This window comes from Amphibalanus amphitrite, unplaced genomic scaffold, assembly GCF_019059575.1.
Source record: "Amphibalanus amphitrite isolate SeventyFive unplaced genomic scaffold, NRLGWU_Aamphi_draft 000407F_arrow, whole genome shotgun sequence".
Lineage (NCBI taxonomy): Eukaryota > Metazoa > Arthropoda > Thecostraca > Balanomorpha > Balanidae > Amphibalanus > Amphibalanus amphitrite.
In genome coordinates this window covers 368,650-396,534 of record NW_024881901.1, presented here as the reverse complement: position 1 = coordinate 396,534, position 27,885 = coordinate 368,650, and the positions used below count along the sequence as shown (strand labels likewise).

General features: G+C 57.7%; 1 protein-coding gene across 3 annotated transcripts; it reads left to right on the top strand.

Annotated features, from left to right (window-relative positions):
• LOC122390743 (leucine-rich repeats and immunoglobulin-like domains protein 3) lies at positions 1 to 27,540 on the top strand. Of its 3 annotated transcripts, none has more exons than XM_043383966.1 (12): positions 15 to 173; positions 2,240 to 2,814; positions 16,347 to 16,418; positions 17,625 to 17,699; positions 18,009 to 18,083; positions 18,447 to 18,584; positions 20,416 to 20,562; positions 21,409 to 21,552; positions 24,041 to 24,328; positions 24,646 to 25,174; positions 25,397 to 25,913; positions 26,259 to 27,540. In XM_043383966.1, the coding sequence occupies exons 2-12, from the start codon at positions 2,273 to 2,275 to the stop codon at positions 26,867 to 26,869; spliced, it is 3,138 nt and encodes a 1,045-aa protein (XP_043239901.1). In that variant the 5' UTR covers positions 15 to 173; positions 2,240 to 2,272; the 3' UTR covers positions 26,870 to 27,540. The 3 variants fall into 3 exon arrangements, with proteins under 3 accessions (XP_043239899.1, XP_043239901.1, XP_043239900.1); XM_043383965.1 differs by adding an exon at positions 2,029 to 2,116 and having other exon boundaries at positions 24,646 to 25,913; XM_043383964.1 differs by having other exon boundaries at positions 1 to 173; positions 24,646 to 25,913.
• The last annotated feature ends 345 nt before the right edge of the window (positions 27,541 to 27,885 follow it).

Here is a 27,885-nt window from a genome sequence, read left to right as displayed (position 1 = left end):
TGGCAGTCATTCGCAAGTGAGGTGCCATTGTGGTCGTGTCGTCGGTGGTGTAAGACTGGATATCAGGATTTTTAATGTGCGACTGTATTGATTGTTGTATTTAATTATTTATTTCTAGCAGTGTATGAAATGTCGATTGACATATCCAGTGTGATTGGTTTTACATAAGTAAGGTAAGATATTTGGGACAAAGATGGTGCGCTACCTTCTGTCGCAGACGAGTCAAAATGTTGTGCTGATTTGCGTCGCTTATACCATTGCTTTGTGCACTACTGTTGTCTGTGCTTTGTGTTTTTTTTTTGACTTATTCAATTATGTTTTTTTGTTTGCCTATGGATGGAACTTCTAGTTTGTAGTTCTAGTAAGGTTTAGTTATTAGTAAGATAGGAATGGATCAGTTTTAAAGAGGCCGTCCCACCTTCAAAAATGTTAATGAATTGGCATGAAAGTGATGTTGCTCGGTTCAGAAAGAGCAAAAACGAATATCTACCAAATTTCACCGAAAAATATTCACCGGTTTTCAAGATATTAGACTTTTACTTCTGTTTACTTTTTGGGATCTCCGCTGTTCCTAGCGACTTAATTTTGGAAGTATGGCGTTTGTGGCAGATGTTGCACGCAAATAGCATATACCACCACTGCTTCACAAAGATGTTAGTATAAGGTTTTAAAATCGTTAGATCACCGCTGACATCACAAATTCTAAGGGGGCATTCCAATGCATTAGCCCCTTCACCTTAGAATCCGAAAACTGCAAGTTTGATATTCCATATCTCAGAATTAAAGCATTTTTCGATGTTGTGAGTGCCCAAACCGGTATTTGCAGGCCATGGCCAGTGGGCCATCAATTTGGCTATCTCAACTTAAGGTGGGATAGTCACTTTAACTAGGAAATGCCATTGGTTGGTGGCATGCGCGTTGTGGGTCAACAACAAGCAATACAATAATAGCATGCGTTATAACAATAAACAAACTTTGTGTTTTAACAGACCAGAAAAGCACTGTATTATTTTGTTTGTTACATATTGATATGTATATAAAAGTTGTCAATTGAGGCATCTTTCATCATGTTGTGAAATTGCGATCTGGATCCCTCTGGAAACTGTTGTTACCATTTTTCTTGACTCATTTAAGGCTGCCATAGCCATCCATCAGTTCTGACTGATCAACATCTACAAAACACATGAAATTAATTGATACCTCAATGACTAATGCTTCATTTGTTTCCATGTGTTTTCCATGTGTTTCCTCTGCCAAACTAAGGCATTGCTTTATGTAAGCAGTCCTAATGTCATGTGATATGTTATGTCTGACCTCACTGACTCACCTCAAACCTGTGACTAAAATCTAAATGCTCAATAAAGCCAGACACAATAAAGGAAGAGGGAGAATGAATTATTCTGCTATGTCATGTTACAAATTTTAGCAAATGCCTTGACTGAAACATGAGAAAAGAAAGCATCAATTAATAAAAATAGCTGCTATTCATGACATTCTAATAGCTTGGCATGTTCAATTTACATTTGGCTGTGAAGGTAAAGAATGAGAAAACTACCTTTAGGATTATAAATAATGAGGGGATAATATTTGCAGGCACAGTTGAATCTTTGTAAGATGATACAAACATGGCATTAGTTAGTGGAGCAGACTTCACTCAAAGGTCTTCCAACCAAGGACAGGCACTGTAGGTTTGTAGGTTGAGGGTTTAGGTTGTACATTGTACATTGTAAGTTGAAGATTAGGTTAGGTCAGGCTAGATAACATTGGTTTTGGTTTGGTTATAAAGAAGCATCTCCAGATATAGTGCCTCTGCTTGGTTGGAAAATCTTTGTGTGATGTCAGCTTTACCAATACCACAAACTTTAGGGAGTTATTCTTGTTTTCCCATATCTGGCCAGATCTAATGTTTGAACTTTGGCTTACATTTACATTTCTTTTTGTTATATTTGCTTTGTTGTACAATTATACCAGTGATAATAATTGTTGGAAATATGACCAGTTTCTGTTCCCACTGGTGCAAATGCCAAGTTCAAAAGCTTGTTCTTAGCATATAAATAGTTCTGCACCCAAAATCTTTCAAGCACTCTTTTCAGCCAATGCGGTTAGGAAATATAATGTAAGTATTTGCTGTCTTCTGTGTTTTTGCATGCATACAAATATGTGCTTGCTGGAGATGGAGAAGGGGGTTGTGTGCCTGTTCATTATCATACCAAAGCCAAATTATGCACCTTTGCTTCAGATGTTCAGCCCCTGAGCGCTGGTATCACACGCCATGAGGAGGTCCCGGCTGGCGGCAGTGCTGCTGCACCTGCTGGCTGGCGCTGCTGCGCTGCCCACCCTGCAGCCTGAGCTGCTGCACACAGAGCAGCTGGAACTGCAGACCAATGCAATCAGTGACGGTGTGACGGTGAACGCGGAGCTCGCCGCTGGTGCGCCCGGTCGGACATTGGCAGCGCTGGAGACCGTGGGCCCTCTGAGTGAGGACACAGGCCCCGCGAGTGAAGCCGAGGGCGTCGCGTACGGAGCGTTCCGCCCTGTGAGTGACAGCTCGAGCGAGACTGTGGACCCTCTGGATGAGGCCGATTACGCGGATGAGGACTCAGAGGACTTGTATGAGGTCGCGCGCTCGTCGAGTGAGGCGCCTGGCCGGCCCGCGGCGGTGACGGAGGCCCCTCCAGGCCCCGAGCTAACGTCAGCGGCGACCAGCGGTCAGCACTGTCCGAGCCAGTGCGTGTGCTTCGACCTGACGGTGGACTGCAGCAGCCGGGATCTGCGCCAGCTGCCGGCCGCTCTGCCCAACTGGACCAACGTGCTGTGAGTACAATGCCGGGGCGACAGGGCGGAGATGTGGTGGTGAGGGAGTAGCATGACGAAAGATTTAGGAAGAGTTTGATAGGGGTAACTATTTGAATTGTTTGTTGGTCTTTCTTTTACTGTATTGTATTGTATTTGTATTTACATTTAAGAGCGATCCACATACAAAGTGCGTGGCGATTACTGCTCAGAATCCGTATCCGCGGTTGCTAATCTAATCATTCAAAACAGTTGCACATTCACTCACGTCAAAACAAGGACAAAACACTCTCAGGACAGCCTCATCGCTTTTACCCACCCCTATCCTATTGGTCAGCGACGATGTGCTGATTCATCGTCCACGATTGCGGCTTTAACAGCGCGGGCGAAGCGGGCGGGAGGCAGCTGCGACAGGTGAGGTGGCAGGCTGTTCAGCAGAGCTGCAGCTCGATAGCCAAACCGCCGCTTGCCCGTTTCCAGCCGTGGACGGGGAAGATGGAAGAAGTGATCTTGTCTGGATGGTCTCTCGCGGATAGCGCTATTAGCGACGAACAGGGCTGCTAGTTGCTCAGGTTCACGGCGCTGTATGATCTTGTGTGCGATGACAAGGGTGTGGAAATCGGACATACCGCGCGGGGACAACCACCCGAGTTTTGTTCGCAGGTCGGAGACATGGTCAAATTTACGGCGGCCGAAAATAACTCTAGCGGCGAAGTTAAGAATTTTTTGGAGTCGATCGAAATTTTTTTGGGACCCATTACCATAAACTGAAAGGCAGTACTGGATACGCGATACAACGAGTGCCGTCACGAGCGTTCGAATGATGCCATCTGGGAGACAGTGGCGCGCATGTGAAAGACCAATCAGCAGTCCCGTACACCGGCGGCAGAGTTCAGAGACGTGTGCGTCCCATGACATAGTGCTGTCAAAAGTGACGCCAAGGTTCCCGACTTGTGCGCACGGTTGCAACGCTGCGTTGCGGAATGGTACTCTAAAGTCTGGTAATTTACGAAGATTTTGACGAGTGCCAAATACAATAAGCTGTGTTTTACTTGCGTTCACTTTGAGGGCGTTAGCGCAAAACCAGTCGTTGAGAGACGCGAGCGAGTCCTCCATGCGCGAGATGAGAACTTCGAGGTCCCGAGCTGGACCGCTAACCAATACTTGAGTGTCATCGGCATACTGAAACACTTTTGCGTCGCCCGCGTATAGCGATAAGTTGTTAGAGAAAATGGTGAAAAGAAGCGGCCCTAACGCAGAGCCCTGGAAGACACCCATGGCATTAGAAAGAGGCCTAGACAGCACTCTACGTCCGGATACATCTTTCAAAGACACGCTCTGAGTGTGTCCATGTAGATACGCGGCGAACCAGGAAATTTCAATGCCGTGTAACATCAGTTTTTGCATCAGAAGATCGTGGTCAATCACGTCGAAACATTTACTGAGATCGAGAAGGCATAGCATTGACAAATCCCCCCTATCAGTGGCGGCCAGGATGTGTTCAGTGACAGACAGCAACGCGGTTTCCGTGGAGTGCCGGGGGCGGAAGCCGTGCTGGGAGGATGCCAGAAGGTGATTATGGGAGAGGTAGGCGTAGAGCTGCTGATGGACAATGCGTTCAACTACTTTCATGATTACAGGAACTAGGGAAATGGGTCGGAAGTTTGCGGGGTCTGAAGGGTTACCAGACTTGAACAGAGGGTGAACTATGGAATGTTTCCATGAATCGGGGATGTCAGATTGGATTAAGCAGTTATTGATAATATGCAGGATGACACCACCAATAGCGGGGAATCCGAATTTCAGCATGCGGACACAGACGTTATCGGAGCCGCAGGCACTCGAGTTACGCATGCTGAAAATAATCCGCTCGAGCTCCCCCAGTGTTATCTCACGAAGTTGAAAAGTGCATGCGCCGACACGGGTGAGACGCACATCCAAATCGGTGGGAGTGTTTTGGGTTCGGATCTCGTCAGCGACACGAGGACCGACAGATACAAAAAATGAATTTAAATCATCGGCAGATAGATCGGGCTGGACGTCTGGGCCGTCCTTCTTCGCGGCTACCACTGACCTGATGCACTGCCAAACTTTGTTGGGGCCCCGCTCCCCAATTTCCCTCCGTATCTCTATTCGCCTGTCTCGACGCACTGCCGCCCGGACTGAGCGGTTTAGGTCTCTGTATTCGCTCGAGTTGCGGCCTAGATGGCGAAGCGCAGCGCGACGTTGAGACATGAGGTTACGGGTGGCGGCGGAGACGGGAGGAGCGGTCGGGTTACGGATAGACACACGCTTGATTGGGGCATGGGCATCAAAAACAGGTACGAAGAACGACAAGAAAGCATGCCACTTGTCACTGACAGTTTCGGCAGAGAAGACATAATCCCAGTCGACATCGAGTAAGTCGTGATACAGTGTAGGGTGATCTAGGCGCTTAAAAGAGCGAGATGAGATAACGGCGGGCTTTTGACGCACTTTCGGCACATTGACAATCACGTCGATGATTTTATGGGGACTGAAGTGACAATAATTAACGCTGGTGTCACACACAAGTTCGCGTTTGTTAACAATACATACATCCAATAGAGAGCCGGAGGTAAAAGTTGGATTTGTTACTAGTTGATCTAAAGAATAATTTGATAAGAAGCTGATCAGATGTTGAGACGCGCGGAAACTCGGCCCCTTCAATAGGTCACAGTTGAGGTCCCCGCAGAGAACGAACGGAACTCTGGGGTAATCGATGAGGACCCGCTGCAGCTGGGCCTCGAGGTCCGTGAAGTCGGCGAGCAGGGCAGCCTCAGAGTGTCGGGGTGGCCGATAGAGGGAGCAGATGATTATCTGTTGGCCCTTGTCCAGCTTCAGCAGCGCCCACTGCGACTCCAGCTTGCTTTCGGAGCTCCCGCTGCCGGGGATCTTCAGTGTCATTGACGTCAAACTGTTTTTAGTGATGATGGCTACGCCGCCATAACCGCTGCCATCTGGGCGGTCCACACGACTGAGCGAGTAGCCCGGAATGACCAGGAGGCGTTTCGGGGTAGACGGACGTAGCCAGGTCTCGGAAAGCACCATTACGTCGTAGTTGCGACGAGCGAGTTCGCAGGTCAGCTCTTGAAGTTTGGGTTTGATACTTTGAATATTTATGGCGCCGATCAGCAATTTGGGCGGGTCGGTCGGCCGGCTGGACTGGAGAGTCCTCGATGCGGGGCGGGGTCCACATGCCGCTTCCGCAGGGCTGAGGGGGCGTGATCGATTAAGACAGCGGATGAGATACGCGGGAAGACTGCGCCGGATAGTCTCGGCTACTTCACGAGTGGTGTCGTTGCTTAGTCGGTCACGCACCACCATCAGGTGTGCCCGGTCGTATGCACGTCTGGCAGATTCAGCGGTGTGATCGTCCCGTCGGTGGTCGCTGGCCGGTGTTTGGCACTCTACACGGCGAGACCCGTTCGGGGCCCCAGTGCCGGAAGCAGTCAGCTGTCCGCTGCTCCCATGTCCCCTCGCACGCCGAGCGCGCCAGCCCGCGCGGCGGCCGCGCCGAGCGGGCCGCCGGGGCAGGGGGGAAGGGTCGGCCGGCATTGTTCGTTTAGCCGGCTACCGGCGTCTCAGGCGCCGGCCGGTCCCGGTAGGGGTTGGTCGCCATGACAACCGAGGACGGTTGGCAGAGGGCGGAGAAGTCCTTGAAAGCATCCGCGTCGGAAAGGAAATAGTCCTGCAGATATTGGCGATTTTCTTGCAAGCGAGAGCAGATAGACGCATAAAAATAACACCGTTGGATGCGTCTTTCAAAAATGCATCAATCTTCAACTGACAATGATTGCGTCTCTACGATGAATTTTCTGGTGGCTTCACGACAGCAGCACGGGTGACGGGTACCAAAAATTTTAAACAATGAATAATATCCAGATCAGTTCACTCACAGGTCTGGTGACTTCAATGCAGATGCAGGGCAAGTAGTAGAACACTGAGAACACATGATTCCAATCACACCGAAGTTTTTCCCGCTCAAAATGCTAAAAAACCGCGGAGCGGCCAATGAGGTTCTGGAAATAATGGCTCTTGCCACGTATCTATCCCAGGCTCCGCATGATATGTCGTGTGGCTGAGGTGCCTGTCAGTTTTTGAAATCTTTCTTCACTTTTTAGTTTTTAAGAAGCATCGTTCTCTTATTCCTGCGTAGCATAATTATTTGCATCTCCTACCAGCGCATATGGTTTCGTTCAGTGCGATTTTTATGTGTTCTGCTGTCATGTTCTCGTTTCTCTTTATATGTTTTCAAACTCATCAATCAACACCTTCCGAACAGCGGGAAGTCCATTGCTGCATTATTTTTCGTGCACGCTCACGCTCAAGGACCATTCCTTGTCCAGTCGCTCTCCTACCCGTTGCGTTCTGTTCCTGGCTTCTGTGCCGTCTGTGAGTGTACCGTCTCAGTCCGTGCACCAACCTCGAGACGGGATAGGCTGCCGACCCCTCTGCAGAGCGCAGGCTGTGGACGTATCGCCCAGCCCTACTGGCCGTCTCCGGTGCCAGGGCAGGCAGTCCGCCTGGCTCGTCTCAATCCTATCGGCCCGAGCCGCGCCAACGACCGACTCCGGTTTCATCAGACGCTGCGCAGGATGTGACGTCACACTGACCATTGGCGGCGCCCACCGGTCAAGTGACCTTAGCACACCCATTTCCTAGGCCCGGACCCAGGAAAGATACGCAAGGACATAATGTAACCTCATCAGCGTAAAATGCGACAGGTTTTATGCGATTAAGTGGGCATCATTCCTTCCTGCGAGCTTGTACTTGGTATCGCACTTTTGTATGTGCTGATCGGTTGGTTGCCCGGATCATTTCGCGAGACCCTCCAGGATGACAATGAACCCTTCATTCTCACAAACATCGACAGTACCGGTATCTGGGCACCTGTTCGATGTGATATGAGGATTGAGGATATACAGGACATTGATAGATACGGCATTGTGCCCAGTGCCCACAACAGACACTGGACTGTGACTGTATCGGAAGGAAACAAAAGTATATTTTCCTATGTATATCGATCTTAAACATGGGTGCTACTCAAAGGGAAAATAACTGATCCGTCAGGTGGTCGTGAAGATGAAAATGTTTCACGAAAGAGCGCTTTGCTGGTAAACTTTAAAAACTGCGACTAGTCTGTGAAAAAAAAACAAGTGGTATCGTTGGGTAACATGTCATCTTTCATAATGTTATCTTGCCGACGGTGGCGCATACCTACCTACTTTTGTATCTGTATCGCCTCTGCGCTGACAACTACCTACCTACGTGTTATTGACCAACTGGACCAAATCTAAGGCAATACTGCTCATGTGATTGTGTTTTGTCCGCGTGATTGGGGAGCTGCGAGTTCCCTCCTCGCTCTGTATCGGACCGCTCGGGGAGACGGCATTCCGGGCGGTAATTGTAATCAGCACCGCTGTCGGCCGGCGGCGTCTGCTCCCAGGGAGCTCCGTGATTCGATCCGGCCACCGGCGCTGGGTCCTGCAGCTCCGGCTGTGTGCTCTCGGTGGACCGCGCTGCGTCCCGCCTGTTTACCCCTGCCGGCCGGCCCGCACTGATGGGGTGCGCTGCCCGCTCGCCCCCCGCGCGGAGGACGGGAGGCCCACTGGGGCCGGGACGGTTCGTGCGGGCGCACTCATTAAGGCCTGTCGAGTCGCGCCAGGTGTTAAACCCGTGCCTCTGGCGGGGATTGGGTCCGGCGGGCCGCGGTGCTGTATCCAAGCGTCTAGCAGGGCCGGCGATGCTGTATCCGAGCCTCCAGTCAGGCCGGCGTGCCGTGCTCCTGACTCGCCGGACCTTCAGTTAGACTCCCGCCTGTGTGGGACTGAGGGATGAAAGGCCTTTGCACGGGGTTGGTCGGACACCGCCCTGCTGGTGGTATCACTGATATAGCCGCCCCGCCGCCCTCACAGGGTTACCGCCCTAGCGGCATTACCATCCTATCAGCAAAACCGCCCTCACAACGCCTCCGATTTGGGACTCCGCGGCCCTCATCATAGCGTTACCGCCCTCACAGCATTTCCGCCCCAACAGCAATACCGCCCTTACAGCGCTACCGCCCTGGGACGGCGTTTCCCTCCGAGCTTGTCGGACCTCCGGCTAATGGTGGCGGTGAAACGGCCACCCAACTGCTCCCATGAGATGCCGCTGCTCAGCGAAACTGTCACTTAGCTGAGCCGATTCTGGCACTTACCCGGGTCGTAGAGTTGCTTCAAGGGCAGATACCGGAGAATAAATTTCATATAAAAATATGAGAAGTAAATTCGGCTATAACATAGAGCGAGAGGCATCGTTTCTGGTCATGTCATCCGATTATTTGTGTGAGCGCTGTCCGTGGCCAAGGCCCTCGCAGCGCGGCGCGCCCTGTGGGGAGACGTAGATGGCTGCCAGGGGCTCCGCCGTCCCTTATGCGGACCGCTGGTGGTCCGGCCGCTGCAAAATCGATGCTGCGCTTCTGGGAAAATGGGATGTTTTTACGTCAGGCCGTCACCGGCCGGCCGGGAGTGGGGCGCGGAGCGGGCCGCGGCCGGCGCGACGGGCTTCAGCAAGCTATCTGGGCGGATCTCCAGTGGCTTGGTGACTTCATGTCGCCGGCGGCCGTGTCGCCGCCGTGTTCGCCGTGTGCATCTCGGAGCAGCTGGCGCCGCGGGACAGTCCCCTGTTTCCGGTGGCCGGCGGTCTACCGTTCAGCATGACGTGCGCGACTGTGATGAGCGAGCGCAGCGTCACCGTCCTTTCGTCCCTCTCTCTCCGCGGCGGCCGGGCGGGCCAGATTTGGCCGGCCGTCTCGGAGGCCCCAGGCGTGGCCGGCTCGTTTCCATCACAATGACTGCGCTCCGGGTGTGAAGTGGCCGGCCGAGAGGCCGGTCGGTCGTGGTGCGTGCCGGTGTTACCGGGCTGGGGATCGGGCTCAGGGACAGCCGGATTGGAGAGAACCGCGCCGGCGGCGAACGCAGAGCCGAGGCTCCTGCGACATCCGCCTCATGCTGCCGAACAAAAGCTATAGAACGCAAACCGCCCAAATCCACATTTTTAGTCGTGCACTCGTTTCGTCGAATGCAAGGTCGAAGTTGCCATTCATTTATTCAAGTGACTATCGTTCCTTACCTCCACCGTGCTATCTATAGAGCTCGTGCTTGAGATTTCCCCCTTCACCGATTCCGGCATTATGCACGGATACACAGAGACCTCACAAATTGATTTAGGCAAACTACACGATACTGTTTTCTGCTGTCCAAAAAGCTAGGAAGTGTAAGCTCGAGCGCTCGCTGAGGCGTAATACCGGCCTGTAGCTAATTTTGAACCCAGTTTTCTTTTTTGAAGGTGAAGCGCTGGGTTTCGGCGAGCGCATTCCTACATGCAGTCACAGTTACACACTGCTTTACCTGATGCTCTTATTGTCCTGACAAAGCATTGTTCGTGTCGTGGTTACGGCATGCCAGTGCCTGGATTCAGCTCGTCAAGAGAGCGCACCTGCCCGCATTTTTAGTGAACAATTACGAATGTTGTCCTGACCGGCTAATGAGGTCTGGCTCCTGATTGGGCGGTGCCGAGGACCGGTGGACCTCGGGACGCTGTTCCAGCAACTGAGGGAGTTCTGCGGCGGCCTGTCGACGGTCACCGGACGGCGGACGGCGGGCGGCGCCGACACTGGAGCCGCGCGGATCAGGTGGCCGCGCCGCGCCCCGCTGACGCAAGCGGAACACGGCCGCGGCAGACTCAGCCCGCCCTGCCAGCTGCAGCCGGGCCTGCCAGTCGTCATCGGAGAGACGGGCCGCATCCAGCCACCGGCTGCTGTCCGTCAACAGTCGGAAAAAACACACGGCCGTCTGCAGCTGATGCCTTTTGTAGCCGGGCTGGCCGGCGGAGTTGCGGTGGTGACCGCGGTTGCGCTAATGTGCGGCCGCTGACGCTGTAGGTCCGGTCCTGAGGCAGCCATTTTTCGGGTCAGACTGTGGCGGTATTCAGCCACACGGAATTCCCTGGTTAGTTTTTCATGTTTGTGTGAGGTTGAAGACGACAAGCACCTGACATCTGGAGAGCTGATGTGAGCCGGTGAGCGGCCGCTGGGCCGGCGGGGCTCGGCGGCCCGGGTCGCTCGCCTCAGGGCCGGGAGCGGCGGCCGTGTGACGCGGCCGACGCTCCGTATTGAGCGGCGCTGCCGGCGGCGGCGGAGGCTCTCGGTGGAGTTGAGTTCAGAGTCGGGCCGGGCCGGTGCGCGTCGGCGGCCCGATCAATACCGACACCGATCGGCGGCGGCCGAGCCGCGCTGTCTGCCAGCTCGGCCGACGGGCGCGCCGCCAGCGCCGCCCCCGCTCGGGGCCCGCTCGGTGGGCCACCTGGCCGGGTCGGATCAGGTGCCCCCCCCCCCCCCCGGCGAGCGACCGGTCAGCCCGGCCGTGCTGTGCTCCGTGACACTGCCCACGGTCAGCGCCACGGTGGGCTCAGGAAAACGTCACAGGCAAACTGGGCTCCGTCGGGCGCCGGTCAGCTCTGCGACCAACTATTTGCGGTTTCACTGCGACCTCCAGCATTGAGGAAGCTCGCTGCGAAGTTCTACTAAATGGCTGACCTTGTTTCAATCCCCATTGACGCCAATTCTACGGAAGCGATTTTATTATGGTTTTATTACTTCTCTTGTGATATGCTGTTGGCTGCTTTACCTACAGGTAATTAATATAGTTATATACATAATGCGTGTCTGTATGTTTTATAGTCTTTAAGTACCCGGCGCTTTCTGTTCCTTTGTTATGGAGTTGAGTCCGAAACGAAGGCCGCAAAAAGTAACGAGTGTTTGACGATAAATTCTTTTAACTTGTATGTTTGAGCTATCAGTTTTGACATCATACTCTGCCAGCTGTCGCATAAATTTATGGGCAAACTTCAAAGCAGGCCTAGCCGACGCTGTTTGTACTTGCTCTCGATGATGTGGACTCGGTGAGCTATTTCGCAGCAGCTCCGCTCCGTTATCGTTCGTTTACTCCGCGGTAAATGCGAGATTTCTTATCTTTCTGCCCGAGCAGCACCGGGCTTCTCTACAGCTGCGTAGGCTCCACTGCCCTTCGCGCACCGCGCTGTGGTAACGCAGGCCTGATGACCTGATTTGAAAAGCTCTGGATTCGCCATTCTTGTCGGACAAAGAAGTCGAAGGTTAAACGTCTTTAGGATGTTAAATTCCTTCTAATGATTTTCTGTTTGAAAGGCCTTTTATTAGAGTGCGGACAGTCACAATTGCTCCATTATATTTCAATCTCTCGTCTGCGCAGTGTTCCACCTATGTAGACCTCCGTGTCCTCGGGTGCCCCGTGTCCCCTGCAGTGTGCCCCTCTGGCTCTCGGCGGCCGGCCGTGGCTGCAGTGTCGCGCCGTCAGACGCGGTGTCGGGTGTCCGCCGGCGGCCAACTGCGGAGGGAGACAGCGCGACGCCAGGCCCGCTCCCCTCCTCCCTCCCGGTCCGACCGACCGACTGTCTGCTCTCCGGCGGCCGACGGGGGGGGGGGGGTCTGTCGTCGGCCGGGACGCCGATTCGCTCCGCCGCCGAGGGCGTTCAAAAGGTCACCGCGCCGCGCCCGCCGCCGGCCGACGGTGCCATCAATTAGGAGGGTGTCTCCCGCCAGTCGCGCCCAGCCACCGCCTCCGCCATCGCCACCGCCCTGCCGCCGCGCCAGGCCCTCCATCGCCGCCCCGCGGCGGAGCGGCTGTGCCAGACCGTGCCGAGTGCCGACCCACGCAGGAAAGCCGTGTCCTGGACGTAATCTGACTGGGTTTGCATGGCACTCCTAGATATGAATCGGTAAAAGTAGATTAATTCACTTTTACACCTAGTTGTTATTAATAAACAAGGATTAAACCTTAATGGGAGACTAATCCTCCCAAGTTTTGGCTTTATGGATAAGCTTGTATGCGGCCAGGGAAATGAAGCATGCAAATTCAGAGCACAGGTGCACCTAAACTTGCTGTCAACTTGTCAACGTCCTTCCATAATGGCGCAACGAAATAATTCGCTTCATTAAGTGCGATTGAAAAGGCGTTTATGTATTGCGTAGATAAAGGTTTTTAGCCTCGCATCTTTCATGCTTCAGCATCTTTCATACATCAGGCTCTCAACAGCTGAGGTCACCTGCAGTGCTCACATCGGACTTTCAATGCGCGTTGCGGTGAAGGTGGTATCAGCAGCTGCGTTACGACGCTGACTCGTCTGGTCGTTTCATGGGGCAGCCGGCCGTTCCCCGGCCACGGGTGATCAGGCTCCGGCGCTTCTTTGTCGGCGGCTGGGGTTCGGCCGCGCGGTCGGCCCCCCGCCGGGCGGTCCCTCCATTTCACACCCGAGCCGGCGGCGCCGCTGACGGCCGCGTCCGCCTCCATTCATCACATACCGGGCGGCCGAGGTGCGCGCCGGGCGCCCTATCAATGCGGCCGACCCCTGGGACGACCCCTCCCCGCCGTGCCCGGCGCAATCCATTCGCCGCGCCGCGCCGGTATGCGCCCGCTGTATGGCCCGGAGAAACGCCGGTCCGGCCGGCCGCTTTGTGGCTAGGCGGCCGAGGTGCGCGTCTGAGCCTGGTGCCATTGTGTCACCGGGACCCCGGTCACCGGGGGCGCGGAGGGTCGGTCGGCCGGAGGTGTGAAACGGGGTGCGACGCCGGGGAGCGGCGACAAAACGGATAGCCGGTATGTGCTGCGGAGAAGGGGAGGGATTGACGGGAGAATCAACCGGAAACGCCTGCCAAATACTGGAAACACAGGATCGGTTACTCACCACACAGACGCTGAAACTGCGCTCAGCATCGTTGACTTGAAATCGGATCTCTATTTACTCGTGAATGACATTGAAGCTGCCTTTGTCTTGTCTCGGTGAGACTTCGCGGTGCAGCCGTATGCGTTGGGTCCAGCTCCAAACAATAGCGTGGCGCGGGACGCTGACGACAGTGGCGACACGTGGTGCTGCTAGCGTATGCGATCTTAGGCCATGCATTAATCGGGCGCGATAAAAATCACCGCCGTCACCGCTGGGCGGTGGGCGGACTTTCCGATCAGGTGTCTGTCGGCGGTGAGCTGGTTGAATGGCCCCCGTGTGTGGCGGCCGGGGCGCGGAGCAGGGCGGCCGGATGTGACGAGCACGCCCGCCCGGCGGCGACTCCCGCCGTGAGGTCACGGCACACGGGGTCGCCGCGGGCAGGGAGCGGCCCGATGACCGCCGCCGGCGCCTCCATCTGTCACGGCCGGCCGCCCCGGGACGGCCGTCACGGGTCCAGTCGGCTCGTTTTAGTCACGGCGGGGCGTGCACTGAGGTGTTTCGGCCGGGTTAGGTGGTAGCCGCCCGTCGGCCCGGACAGGGCGCGAGTTGTGAGATGGTGTGAGAAGGTGCTGGCGCCCGTCCGGCGCTGAGTTGCGAGATGGGGTGCGTGGCCGCCCCTCTGAGTGACAGCCGACGGCCGCTGACAGCCCGACTGCCCGGCTGACGACCGGTCGGCGCTGGAGGAGCGGTCAGTGACGCAGAGCGGACGGGGCGGTGTCCACCGGTGTCGGCCGCGCCACACGTGTGCCGACCGGCCGCATCTGTCACCGCTCCCGGGCCGTCTGGCAGCTGGCCGGGCGGCCGAACGCTCCCGGCAGTCGGCGCCAGACGGCGCGGCGCTGCCAGCCAGCGGCCCTGGCCCGCTCGGTGCAGCCGGCGCCATTAAACAGACACCCACGGCTGGCCGGCACCGCCAGACAGCCGGCCGACCGATCAGCGCCGCGGCGGCAGAGTCACGGCCCGCTGCCCAGACTGCTCGGCACAACCCCGCGATGAGATGGGCTGATTCATCGCGCTGTATCGGGCTCAACTATCGTGTCACGATATGCCGGGCGATTGGTCATGTCTCTCGGTACGTGTTGACGGGATGGCTGAGCTGCACCGGTGCCACTTTGTGACGTGTTTGTATCGGTGGTGCATGCAGTACCGGAGAGGCCGCCCGCCCCGCCCGAGGCCGGCTGGCAGAGAGCGAGGTCAGCCGGCGGCCGGGCCGCGCTGACCTTCCGCTGCAGTCTGGCCTGGCGTCGGGCCCGTGACCGCGCCGCCGCCGGCCGGCCAGAGGCGCCCGGAGCCGCTGATCGGACGGCGCCCGGCCGGCCGGCTGACCGGGGCCGGTTCGTGACAGGCGGACACCATTTTTGTCGGCGGGCGCCGGCTGCAGCGCGGCGCCCGAATGAACCGCCGACCGGTCCCATCAGCAGCCGACCGCTCCGTCCTGCGCCCGCGGCCGGCGACTGAGCTCGGCTCAGCCCTCGCATGTGTCGGACAGTGTGTCACCGGCTGACGCAGCCTAGCCGGCCACGGCTATACTTACGGCCTTCGTTGACTCTGACAGCGCACAGACCGTATTACCCCTTGACCTCGGTCGGAAAGTCCGCGCTGTGATTTCTACCAATGCCGTCTGCGGCACATGCACTGGACATGCTTAGTGTCGTCAGCTCATTAGCTGACACATCAGAGGACATAATTGTGGCACCGCGTCACTCGCGTCACGCTAGGCAGAAAGGAAAACTGCTAGCTGGAAAGCCGACGGGTTTTGAATTCCGTTATGAGTGATCAAGGGGAGATCAAAATCAGCGTCGTTTTCATGTTGGCTGTCTCAGCCTGTGACGTGCCATACGGTCACTCGTACATCACCGTGATGACCCTGAGTGCTTTCCATGTCGACGGGCCCAGGTGTGGACGGAGCCGATGATCGGCCAGGTCGAGCGCCGCAGGTGACACACTGGGCCAGCCAATCGGGCGACGTTTTCCTCGGCGCTGCACCGGCTTTGCAGCGCATTGAATGGAGGGGTGCAGCCGTATTTAGGATGCTATCTGGTGCGCTGAATTCACCTGCATTATCGATCACCGCTGATAAATGCAGTTCATTATGTCATAGCTTTTTATAAGGCGGATGAGTTGTGCGCTCCAGATATGTAATTGAGACGGCGTGGCCGGCCGGCCGGGCAGCGAGAGGCAGCGGCCTGGTGAGTCATGGCGGCCGCCAGGTAGCCCGTTTGATGGACGATGATTATCCCATTTCGCAACGGACGACCGGTGCCCGATAGCCCGTACATGGCGTGCAGCGAAAATACTGCGCCGCGGCCGGCCGGTCTGCACGGCACGCCACGGGGCACGGCTCTGGGCCTGGGGTCGGCCCGTCTGGCCGGCTGGGCGCGCGCCGTCCGGCCGATGTATTCCGGGCGGACGGCGCCGACCGCTGGGCGCCCGCCGCCGCCCCCGCCCGGTCCACTTGTCATCCGGCGGCCGGGCGCACGTAGCCGCATATGGGCCGACCGACCAGATGGTATCGGCTCACGTGCACGGCCTTATATTCGGCGACCATTAGTGGCCCAGGGGCCGCCGCGCTGCGCAGTCAGCCAGGCTCGGGGAGGCCGGCCTCTCACTCTCTCCTTCGCTCTCTTTCTCCTGTCTCGCTCTTATCGTTGATTTTATCCAGTGTAGTGTGTGGCGTATGTCCAGCCAGGGAGTTGTAGCATAATTAACCCCTGTTTGTCCATCTGTTTCAGAGACCTGCACGATAACCTGTTGGAGAGCCTGCCACGCGCCGCGCTGGCCTCGATGCCCCACCTGAAAGTCATGTGAGTAGCGGGCATCGTGTTCTCTGCCGTGTACGAACACCTACCGCCGGGGGCGCTTCCTAGAAAACAGTCGCATAAAACGGCAACTCCACACCTCTGAAACCGGAGCGGCCGGCGCGGTCGGGCGGCCGGTGGCGTTGTTTGCCAGTCTGGCCGTGTGTGTAGCGGGGTAACCCGAGTCCGCTGGCACCTGACCGTACCAGCCGTGCCCGTGTTGACGGCTGGTACCGCGGTGCGGTGCGTGGTCGGTACGGCTGGCGACTGATGACGGAGGTCGGGGGTAACCCGAGCTGGTGACACCTGCATGCTGACCGGACAGCTGTGGTTGTGGTCTGACGTAAGCCGTGCTGTGCTGACGAGTGGTAGACGACGGCGGAGACCGGCTGTGCTGAACGGTTTGACTAATGGCTGACATGACGGATATGGACTGACAGCTGACTGACTTGTGACTGCTTGACTGATATGACTGATATGATGTCAAATGACTGACTGACTGACTGTCGTGACTGGGTGGAGTGTCCGGCCGCAGACGGCGGCTGTCCGCCCCGCGGAGCACCCGTCCGGCCGGACGGCGCGCCCCGCCGCGGCCTCTCCCGGAAGCGCCGTGAGCTCCGGCGGACGGGCTGGCCGTACACTGACCGTCAGCTCACCTGGCAGACACACAGCGTGTTCACACACCGCCAGTTGACAGTGCACACACGGGGCCGGCGCGGCTGTTTGTCCGCAGCCGACACACCTGCCGGCTCGGGAGACGTGGCGCCAACCCCGACCCGGTCTGTCTCCAGTGGACAAACACACCGATAGGGATACCATGAAAGCGACGCCAAACTGGCGCCGCACACCCATGTGGCGCCGCTGCAAATTGATGCTGCAGACACATTTGAAATGACTGCGATAATCATGGCGCCAGTTTCAAAAATGTTTGCCTAGTGTCTGCTCAAGCTCCGATAGAAATTACTATTGTCTGTCTATAACTATCAAATCACTATTTGTTCCTGTATGTTAAGAACATTTTTGAAATATTATGTTCTCATATGAATTTGAACTGAATTTTGATGTAAAAATAATCAATTTCATATCTGGAGACCCAAATTCTGTTCCCGTCCGTTTCGGGCTCCCACTGGAGCCGCGTCCTGACCTTGCGCTGAAGGAAGTTGGCTGCTTATGATTTGGTCGCTGACTTACGCACCTTTGTCTCGTTTACAGCAATGTGAACAGGAACGCACGTCTGAAGTATTTGGCTGCTGACACGTTCGCCGATAATCTACTGCTGGATGAGATGTGAGTTTCCTCTCAGCCACCAGTACCTGCCGCTGATGACGGCACTGTTCTGTTTGTGTGCGTGTTTAGCGGCGCCCTTGAGCTGGCTTTATCGTCGCACAGACGTGCGGGTGGGCTTATGAAAACGTGATGAGGTTCTTTGCTGAATATATTAACACATTTTGTTCATTCTCTCGACGCTGGCGTGGAACACAACTGAAAAGCGCCAATGTAGCAGCGAAGTGTGCTGCTTCGTACTGTGTCCCGCTCGTCGGTGCGAACGTTCGCCACATCTCCCCGTCTGACCGCGCTGTCCGGTGTCTGTTACAGTGACCTGTCCGGCTGTAGCGGGCTCGGCGCCGTGCCGCCGCTCGAGCTGCCGCCGACCGTCCGCGTGGTGGATCTGTGAGTACCGAGGACCGCGTGGTGCGGGGCGCCGCTGAGACGCCGGCGGACGTGTCGAGTGGAGCGGCGCGGCGCGGCGCCGGCGTCCGCCGCTGTTTGCCGGACGGGCGCCGGTCTGCCGCGCCGCTCTGTTTGTCCGTTTGACTGCAGATTGCTCGTTGTTCGTTGCTATCGGTGTTGCTGAGCGGCCGTCTATGCCGGGCGCCGTGTGCGTGCGCGTGTAACCGGGCCGTTGCACCTGCCGCTGTCACGCGGACGCCGGGCGGCGGCGGCGGCTGCCATGTCAGCCGTCACTCCAGCCGTCTGTAGCGCGCGGAGGGCTCGTCTGACCGTCCGTCCGTCCGTCTGTTCTGTCTCCCTCAGCTCCGACACGGGCATCGAGCAGTTGGAGGCGCCGGCGCTGCTCGGCTACGGACATGTGCACAACCTGGACCTGTCCGACAACCGCATCACCGGCCTGCCTCGGCGAGCCTTCCCAGACGGCAGCCAGCTGCGCCGACTGTGAGTGGCGCCGACCTGACCGTGACCTGACCCGACCCGTGACATTGCTCACATCTGTACTTAACCAAGCAGCCGGTGATGTAGCAGCATATCCTCCTCGTTCTTCTCACTGCTCTCGGTGACGTTCGAATTAGCTCACCACATTCGTCCCGCTTCTAGGATGTTTGGCTAACGAGAATGTTGGCTCTCCCCGTCTTCGCTTGGACTGACGCTTACGTTGTTGTTGATGTGTGCCGTGATGTTGAGATGTGATGTCACCGTATTGATGCGGATCAGATCAATGCTGACGCGAGAACTCTGCTGACGTGAGAACTCGAGAGCGGCTACCGGTGCAGTCTGTCAGTAGCGCGCGGGGGCGGTGCGGAAAGTTACGATTAGCCTTTGAAAATAGAACCGATGGAGCGATTCTGGGATCGGAAGTTGCAGGTCAACACGATACGAAGGTCTATCTATATTTCGACTTCTGGTTTTTATCACGTGTCAGACGCCATGAGGAAAAGACTGAGTGGGCTTCTGAAGTATCGGAAACCCTTCCGGTCGGAGTATGCATCAAATTTACAAAGCGCTTGATCGAAGTTTGGTGTGATCTTAGTTTCAATGAACTACTCTTATCCAATCGCTAGGTTTTGATAAAGTGAAGTGGAGCTTTGTGACCAGGTGTTTATCAACCCTCGGCCTGTTACACCAGCAAAGTAATCTTGTTGCTCCGGCACTCTACGGGGTCAATATTAGCGCGTCGCTACGTCCGGAGCCGTAGCCGATATAGTCCGGAGCCGATATAGTGTTCCTGTTGACATGGCTGGCGGTCACTTTAGTTAGACGCACGTGGTGTAGAGTCGGGCGGCGCTGGGAGACACGCTGTGTCGCCACTCCGCCGCGCTCGGCGGCAGGTGCGGGCCGCAGGCTTTAGCGGCCGAGTGGTGCAGTAAATCACCGACGCCGGCCGCTGCTTGTCGACGGCAATAATGGCGCCGTGTCGCGCCACTGATCGCCGCGCCGCGCCAGATAAGGTGGCCGCCGTCTTGTCGACCGGTCAGCGCGCGCGATGCCGACGCCCCCCCCCCCCCTTACCCCCGGTTGCGCGATGCTCCTAATCCTGTGTTGACGGACGACACTTTTCGACGGCGGTCGCTCAGCGCGCCGTCCGGTTTTCCGCACTGGCCGTGCCGCTGACGTAATACCGACCGGCGCCGTCCAGCCGCGAACAACGGCCGCAGTTTTATTGTGTTCTCGGCGAACAATCCCTCAGCTGCGGCCGTGGCGGTGGGCCGCCGTCCTGAGTCAGCCGGAGCGGCCCGGTGGCGTGCTGGAGCGCCCGACTGGCCTCGGGTTTGTTGGCTGTCGGACAGGCGGCGCCGGGCCGGCCCCGGTGCCCGTGAGCCGAACACCTGGGCTGACTGAGCAGGTGTGGGGCCGCGCCGGCCGGCCGGGCGGGGCGGCCGGCTCCATGCACCGGCCGCCGCGCCGGAATGTGAGACCGATTACGGCCGGATTGCATCTTATCGCGCCCTTTCGGCATGCGGCGCCCGCACCGGCGGCTCAGCTGACAGGCCGGCCGTATTCAAAACGCCGCCCACCACGGCTCTCTTCCGCATACAGCCAGCAGGGCTTACCCAGCCGGCTGACGAGGGCCGCTGACGCGATATCGCGCCCGGCGACAATCTCGATGGCGTGATAGGCGATCTGCTGCAGGTGTGGCTGTGTCCTTGTCAGACTCTCAGGCTGTTTTTGTTGGCCACTTTTGCTCTTTGTCCACATTCAGGTGCTTCCGTGGTCAAGTGGAACGACACCTTGACGACCGCCTGACACCGCTGCACCCTGTTCGTTCCAGGAAACTGCACAACAACAGGATCAGCTCGCCCAGAGAGCTGCGGCGGCTGCGCAACCTGCGACACCTGGAGGTGCTCAAACTCTCCAAGAACCGCATCAGCCGACTGAAGAAGGACATGTTTCGCGGCCTGGGACAGCTGCGGGAGCTGTGAGTAGCGAGCTGCCGGCTCGCTCCGGACCGGCCCGGACCGGCTCCCATCGCGGCTGATACAAGGGCGGAGCGAGCGGTGCACCGGGTCCGATGCTGTAAAGATTAGTTATTGGTCCTTATGCCAGCCGTCAGGGCAAGGATAGTAGTTTATACGCTGGTTTAAATCCACACGGAGCTGCTGCTACTTTCTCAGGGAAGGCAGGCACCATCTGCAGGGCCTATATCGGACTGAGGTCGTCTGATAAATGTTGATGGTGGTCATGCCTGAATGCCGGGAATTGGAAATGTGTCTGGTGACGGCGTTATTTACTGCCTTTGATCTGTCGATATAAATGTCAGCTCAGTAACCCGCCTGAGTTCACTCTGTAATCCACGTGCATTTTCGTATGGGCGTTTACGCTGATACCACGCCATATTCAGTTTTATAGTTCATTCATCGGGGTTTATCAGATAAGGGTAGTGTGCCGTTAGTGTTTATTTGGCTGGGCTCGGCCTCGCACACAGTGCAGGTGGTGTCTGAATCGGACCTCCGGGCCCTTCCATAAATAGGTGGCCTACAGCCCGGACTTTCCGCGGCTCTCGCCTGCACTGCGGGTGGAGGAGATGGTGCGGGAGGGTCTGTAACACCGGTACAGGCAGTGAACACCTGACCCCAGAGCTCACAGCTGGCGCTGTGATAACCGATAGAGTTGTCTGCACTGAGCTGCCAGTTATTACATTCCCCGGTTAACCGGATCGCCGGAAGTGAGCGATAAACCAGACATGCCGCTGCCCGTGTTCGGTGTCGTGTGCTGTCCTATGCCATCAGTGCTGACCTCAGCCTGTCCATTGTGTGTCCGACAGGGATCTGAACCGGAACCGACTGTCGGAGATCGACAGTCTCGTGTTCTCCGGTCTGCACAGCCTGCAGGTGCTGAAGCTGAAGCGCAACGGCATCCGGCGCCTGATGGACGGCGCCTTCTACCACCTGCACAACATGACGCAGCTGTAAGTGACGCCGCCGCCGGCCGGGACGGGACGGGCGCGGCGCGCCGGCTACTGCAGAAGTCCGGCCGGTGACACGCCGTGAGCGCGGTAGCCGGCGCGCCGCGCGGCCGCACGGCGGCCCGTGACACAGCCGTGATTTACCGCCTGTTTAGCATGGCCTCTCGCTGAATTATGGACCGCCTGCCGGGACGCGCCTTTGATTTACAGCCGGAGCGCGCGGCCCAGCCTTTAAGCTGCGCGGAGCGCGGGCGCGGCGCGTGCGCCCCGTACAGGGGCCGGTGTCACCCCGTCAGTGTTCGGTGTCTTGGTGACACGCCGGCACTCCCTCCTGCCGGGGCTGGTTACGATATGACGCCGTCAGAGCCTCCGCGGCGGCCGTCGGCGGAGACCCAGCCAGCCCGCGGAGCCTGCATCGTGCTCCTACCGGCGTTCCGGGCGTGTTGATCCCGTCTTAGCTGCACTGATCTGCCAGTGTTGGGGATTACACGTTCACAGAGAAAGGGCCGCGCTCGGTCACAGGTGTGCCCGGATTACACGTTATCTGGAAATGGCATTGGTCAGCTGTCAGCCAGAGCTGTTTGAAGCTGTTACCTGCTGAGACCCTTCTCATGGACTACATGTCATGAGTCAACGCCCTTTTTTTGTCTCGTCGCACAAGTGCCTCTAGAGTGAATCACTCGCTGATACTGGCTCCTTGGCGCCTTGATATGAGTCTTCAAAGTGAAGACGTTTTGGTGACCGAGGTCTTGTTTTTCTGACGGCATCGATATGTGCACGTCGTACATGTGTGTAAAATTCGATCCTTATTCTTTACTGGTTTTCTGTCAGTATTACTTTTCTCTGAGAAGCAAAAAAAAAAAAAAAAACGCCTTCGATGTGGGGTTTGCTCCTTGCACACAGTGCCGCCGGTACCGACAGTTACGTGCGGAATGCCTGTGGGGCGGCCTGTCTGGGCTGTTTCCGGCGCGCTATTGTGACGAATCACGGTCGACACGGGGAGCGTGTGGGCGGGTGTGCCGCTCGCGCCCGCTCGGTGTTTGTGCACTGGTCGGCGGGGGCGGTGTCGGCGGCACTCCCTGACCGCAGCACACACCTGGTCTGTCGGTGTCAGTGTCGGTGTTAGTCTCAATGTCACTGTCGGTGTTGGTGAGGGGCTACTCGGCACACCTGGCGCTCTGTACCTCCCCTCCGACCCCCACCCGCCGCCGCGGCCCCCGGCTGTCTGGCGCAGCCGCGGACTCTGTACTGATACGGCGAGAGAGAAAAAATCGTCCTGATAACCTGCCACAACATCTGGTGACTTTCACATGACGGCCGATGACGGACGGCGTGGCGGAGGTTTTTTTTTGGTTTTACGTCGCCTCCAACAGGTCCGAGATGGTATCGAGAACCACATGAGCTGTCCGTCCGGACCTAACCTGGTCCGTCCAACCTGTTCTTAATTAGGAAAAAATATTCTCTTCCATAACGTCCTATCTCGTTGGATATATCAAGTCCCATGTTTCTGAGGGCGGTCGACTCGGCGGGCGGTCCGCTCGTTGACAGGTCTCTGGAGGCGGTGCTCCGGGACCGTGTCGATCTGCTAACGGGCGGGCGCGGCGCGGTGTGCACCACGTTTCGTTTGGTGTCGCCGTGTCCGACACAGCCGTGATACGCGGCTCGGAGCGGCCGCGTGTCAGGTGTTGGTTGGCGAGCAGGTGCTCCGGGAATACCTGGCGACTCCGCGCCGCCCTGCCCGGCCCGGCCAGGCGGGCCCCGGTGCGACCGTACGATCCATTGGGATGAGTTCCGCGAATTAAGTCGTTCCGACAGCCACATTGTAATTGTATATGAAGTCGCCGAGGCGACAGAGTGATGAGGTATTCTGTCCGTACTTCCAGCGCCCCTCGAACCGGGTTGTGTTGAAAATGAGCAATGCAGGCGGTGCAGTGTGCTGGGACCGATGAACTAGTCTATTTTACATATTGGTGATTGAACACCTTACCTTGCATTTGGCTGCGCGTGTCATGTCACGGTAATGTTACGGGACATTTTTCGATCCTAAGACCGATGTATAGCTGTTGAACTTGGCGAACCAGGCGTTCTTCAAGATCAGGGCGCGCAGGAATGCGGGGTACGCCCATGTATCGGGGTCTGATGGGAATCACCCCTCTGTCCGTCTGCATTACTGCGGCCTGGCAGTGGATAATGGCAATGCGGCCTGGCAGTGGATAATGGCAATGCGGCCAGGCAGTGGATAATGGCGAGGGATAAACGTGTGGGAAGACTGGACCCGTCTGCCATGATGTCGGCTCTCTCGGCTTATTTACCGGGACTTTTTTAGAGGGGCCGTGCAGACTCGTCATCAGTTGTTGTTTTGTAGCAGCGCTCGGATGGTTTGTGTGTGATGTGTCCCGGATTGTATTATCTCAGTAGTGTGCTGCAACTGACATCACCAGCTTATAATACCCCACAGACACATCTTAACACCGGGCGTCTCCGCCCGCAGATACCTCGACCACAACCAGATCCGCAACATCACCAAGGGGTGGCTGTTCGGCCTGAAGCCGCTGGAGCGCTTCAGTCTCAGTCACAACGAGCTGCAGCGGACGGATCTGGACTGCTGGCGCTACTGCGAGCACCTGGCGTTCCTGGACCTCAGCTACAACCAGCTGAGCGCCGTGGACACGCACACGTTTGCCAAGCTGCCGCGCCTTCAGCAGCTGGTGCTCGACCACAACCGGATCGCGCTGATCGACGAGAACGCCCTGCGCGGCTCGCCCAAACTGAGAGACCTGTGAGTCACGATGGGGAGGATCGCTGGCTTTTAGGGGGGGGGGGGGGTAGTGACCTCTGTGGTAAAAGTTATGGAGGATGCGACAAGGGATTTGACTAAATGAGCTTCATTATTTGTTTGGAACGTCTGGAGCGAAATTAGTCTAGATCACGCAACCGTTTGCACAATCATCGACATAGCATGTCTTGGACGCTCCGCACCATGAGCCGTCATAGATACTAGACTTTTGCTAGGCTCATGACCGTCCACCAGTTCCCGAACCCCATCGCGCTCGTTTTCTCTCCCGCCCCTCTGACACACCTTTTTCTGTTCGACAGCGAGCTGAACAACAACCTGATCTCGTCGACAATCGAGGAGGGCAGCGGCGCGTTCTCCGGGCTGCACCAGCTGACGCGCGTCGGTCTGCGACACAACCGGATCATGTCCGTGTCGGCCGACTCGTTCACCGGCGCGGACGCGCTGGAGGAGATCGATCTGGCCGGAAACCCTCTGACCACGGTGCGCGAGGCCTCGTTCAGCCGTCTAACTGCTCTCCGTGTACTGGTGATCGACTCGCAGAGTCTGCTGTGTGACTGCACGCTCCGCTGGCTGCCGACCTGGGTGCGCGAGGCCGGTCACGCGCAGACAGTGACGGCGCGGTGCCACCATCCGCAGCGACTGCAGGGTCAGCCGCTACTCGAGGTGGCGCCCGACAGCCTGGCCTGCCACGAGTCGCCCAAACCGGCCATCCGGCTCCAGCCGCGTACTGGGAAGACTCTGAAGGGTGACAACCTGACGCTGAGCTGCGAGGCCGAGTCGTCCGCTAACGACACGATGCAGTTCGACTGGCGGAAGGACAGCCAGCTGGTGGAGGCCGGCCGCGCCGTGTCGCTGGCCTGGGCACACACGGACGGTCGGCCGGGCCTGGTGATGCGCTCCGAGCTGTCGCTGGTGAACCTGACCGACGCCGACGCCGGCGAGTACCAGTGCGTCGTCTCCAACGGCTACGGCGTCTCGTACTCGAGCAAGGCGCGCGTGGACGTGCACGTGTTCCCGGTGTTCCAGCAGCGGCCGGCCGACCTGCAGCTGCGCGCCGGCAACACGGCCCGGCTCGACTGCAAGGCGTTCGGCCAGCCGACGCCGTCCATCTCCTGGGAGAAGGACGGCGGCTCCGACTTCCCGGCGGCCAGCCAGCGCCGCCTGCACATGCTGGAGACGGAGGACGGCTTCTACATCGTCAAGGTGCAGGCGGACGATCAGGGCACCTACACCTGCACAGCGCGGAACGAGGCGGGTGAGATCCGCGCCAACGCCACGCTCAGCGTGCTCGAGGCGCCGTCGTTTGTCCAGCCGATGGAGGACCGTGAGGTACCGGCCGGGGACACTGCCGTGCTGACATGCATGGCGGCCGGCTCGCCGGCGCCGCGACTCACCTGGACAAAGGACGGCGCACCGCTGCAGCTCACCGAGCGACATTTCTTCACGGCCGGTCAGCAGCTGCTCATCATCGTGCAGACGGTGCCCGAGGACGCCGGCCGCTACCAGTGCCAGATGAACAACGTGCTCGGGGAGCAGAGCGGGCTGGCCAAACTCACCGTGCTGCCCAGTGAGTACAACCGACATGGCTGGGGTTATGGGCTTGCTCTGTCTATTCATGGTAGTATTCTGCCATAAGTGTAACTTAGTAGGCTTAAAGGGAATATCTCGGCGAACGCAGCCTATTGAAATACTTTGAGTTTTGTATTGTTTAGCCTAAATGTCTCACCTTCAGAAAGACATTTCCTCGCGTTTTTGAAAGGGCTTCGCGTGCAATGGCTTCACACGAATGCTTGAAGACTTCAGTAAAGTCAACCATTTACTCTCGAAGAAGGCTGTCGGCTAGAAAATGTGCGTCCCAGGTGGTTAGCAGACCGAACCCAGTCCTCTGACACTACTCTGTGTCTTCCAACAGGTTCGTCACTCGGTCTGGACGACGACTCAACCTACGCCATCATCATAATCGCCGTCGTGTCAGGCGTGGTGGTCACCTCGCTGGTCTGGGTCATCATCATCTACCAGGCGCGTAAGCGGTCACTGCGCCAGCAGCGCAACCGCTCGACGGCCGCCGACCGGCCGCTGTCGCCTCCTCCGCCGCACACGGTGACCGTGTACCACCCGACTGCGCGGAGCACGCTGCTGCCGCGGCGCGCCTCTAGCGACCAGCTGTACACCGGAGACGACGGCTCGGAGCACAGCAGCGGCAAGGACAGCGGCCAGGGCGGCCACGACGAGCCGGCCGGCGCCGACCCGGCCGGCAGCTCACTGCTGGTCGCCGTGGCCGCCGAGTCGGACGACGAGGGTGTGGGCGGCACGCCGCTGATGGACCGGCGGCCGCGCGTGCTCACCACGTTCCAGGGCGCTGTGGGCGCCGGGCCGGCCGGTTCGCTGCGCGACGGCCCGGCCAGCCGCGAGAGTCTGCAGACGGTGGTGCCGCGCCACCTGCTGGCCGACCGGCGGCTCGCCAAACTGGCCGACGGAGCCGTGGTGGTGGCGCGCGCCCGCTCCCAGCCCACCGAGGTGTGAGCGCCGCGGCGCGACCACCCACACCCATCACCCACCCACCCGCCCTCTCACAGCGCCCCGGGCGCGGCCGGCAGCCGAGTTCTCCTCTACCCTCCCCTCGCGGCGCTCTCCCTCACCCCTCTCACACTGTATCGTATTTATTACCGACGTATCAGACGACATATCTCCTCTCTCGTTCGCCGTCTTGTCTGTCACTGTCAGTCAGTCTATTCGCCCGACGGCGGCGTCTTTTCCGTTGGGCCGTGTTTCTATGCGCGCGGCGCTGCGGCGCTGGCGGGGCTGCGGCTGGCCCGCCCGCCCCCAGTCAATGACCGACACTGAGTCGGTGCCGAGGGCGCCCACAGGTGACCCTCGTAATGCATGTGATATATTATTTATGTACAAATAGTTATTATGGAGTCGATTGAGCGGCCGGCCGCGGTGGCTCGGCCGGCGAGGCAAGCGGAGCGAACGGCCCAGCGTATTGTTGATCGTCATCATTTTGTAACGTAGACTAGCGTGTGCGTGTGTGCGGATCAGTGTCGTAACATTATTTGCGAGTGTGTGTGAATGTGAATGTTCTCTTGTGTGTCCATGAGTCATCAGAGATCTGAGGTCATATCCCATGATCGGTGTCATACAAAGCGCGGACCGCGCGCCTGCGCGGTTGTAATACAGAATTTGTGACTGTGGCGACATTTTTGTAGAAGCGGACGTATCAGGCGCCTGGTGGCGTGACAGCGACGAGATAGAGAGGGAATCAGGGGAGTGAGGACGATCAAGCAATTGAACTCTTTTTACAAAACACGAACTAGCCTTCGGAATCCCCTCAGAGGTGTTGAGAGCACTGCCGCTGCCATGGCCGAACGCATACTGACGCTGACACGAAGCCAGTATAAGAAAGAAGGCAACCTAGCGCTGCTCCGTTCGGTCCGGTAAACCTAAGGAGCGTGCATAAAGGTCGACATGTGAACTGCAACTTATCTTAGGAAACTATGTTTGGTCCCCGTGATCACATAAGCTGATGCCTCGGGGAA

Coding starts and splice junctions, on each gene's coding strand:
- LOC122390743 (XM_043383964.1), top strand. CDS start 2,273: ATGAGGAGGTCCCGGCTGGCGGCAGTGCTGCTGCACCTGCTGGCTGGC. Junction 2,815..16,346: donor CCCAACTGGACCAACGTGCT/GTGAGTACAATG, acceptor CATCTGTTTCAG/AGACCTGCACGATAACCTGT. Junction 24,329..24,645: donor TCGCCCAAACTGAGAGACCT/GTGAGTCACGAT, acceptor TCTGTTCGACAG/CGAGCTGAACAACAACCTGA.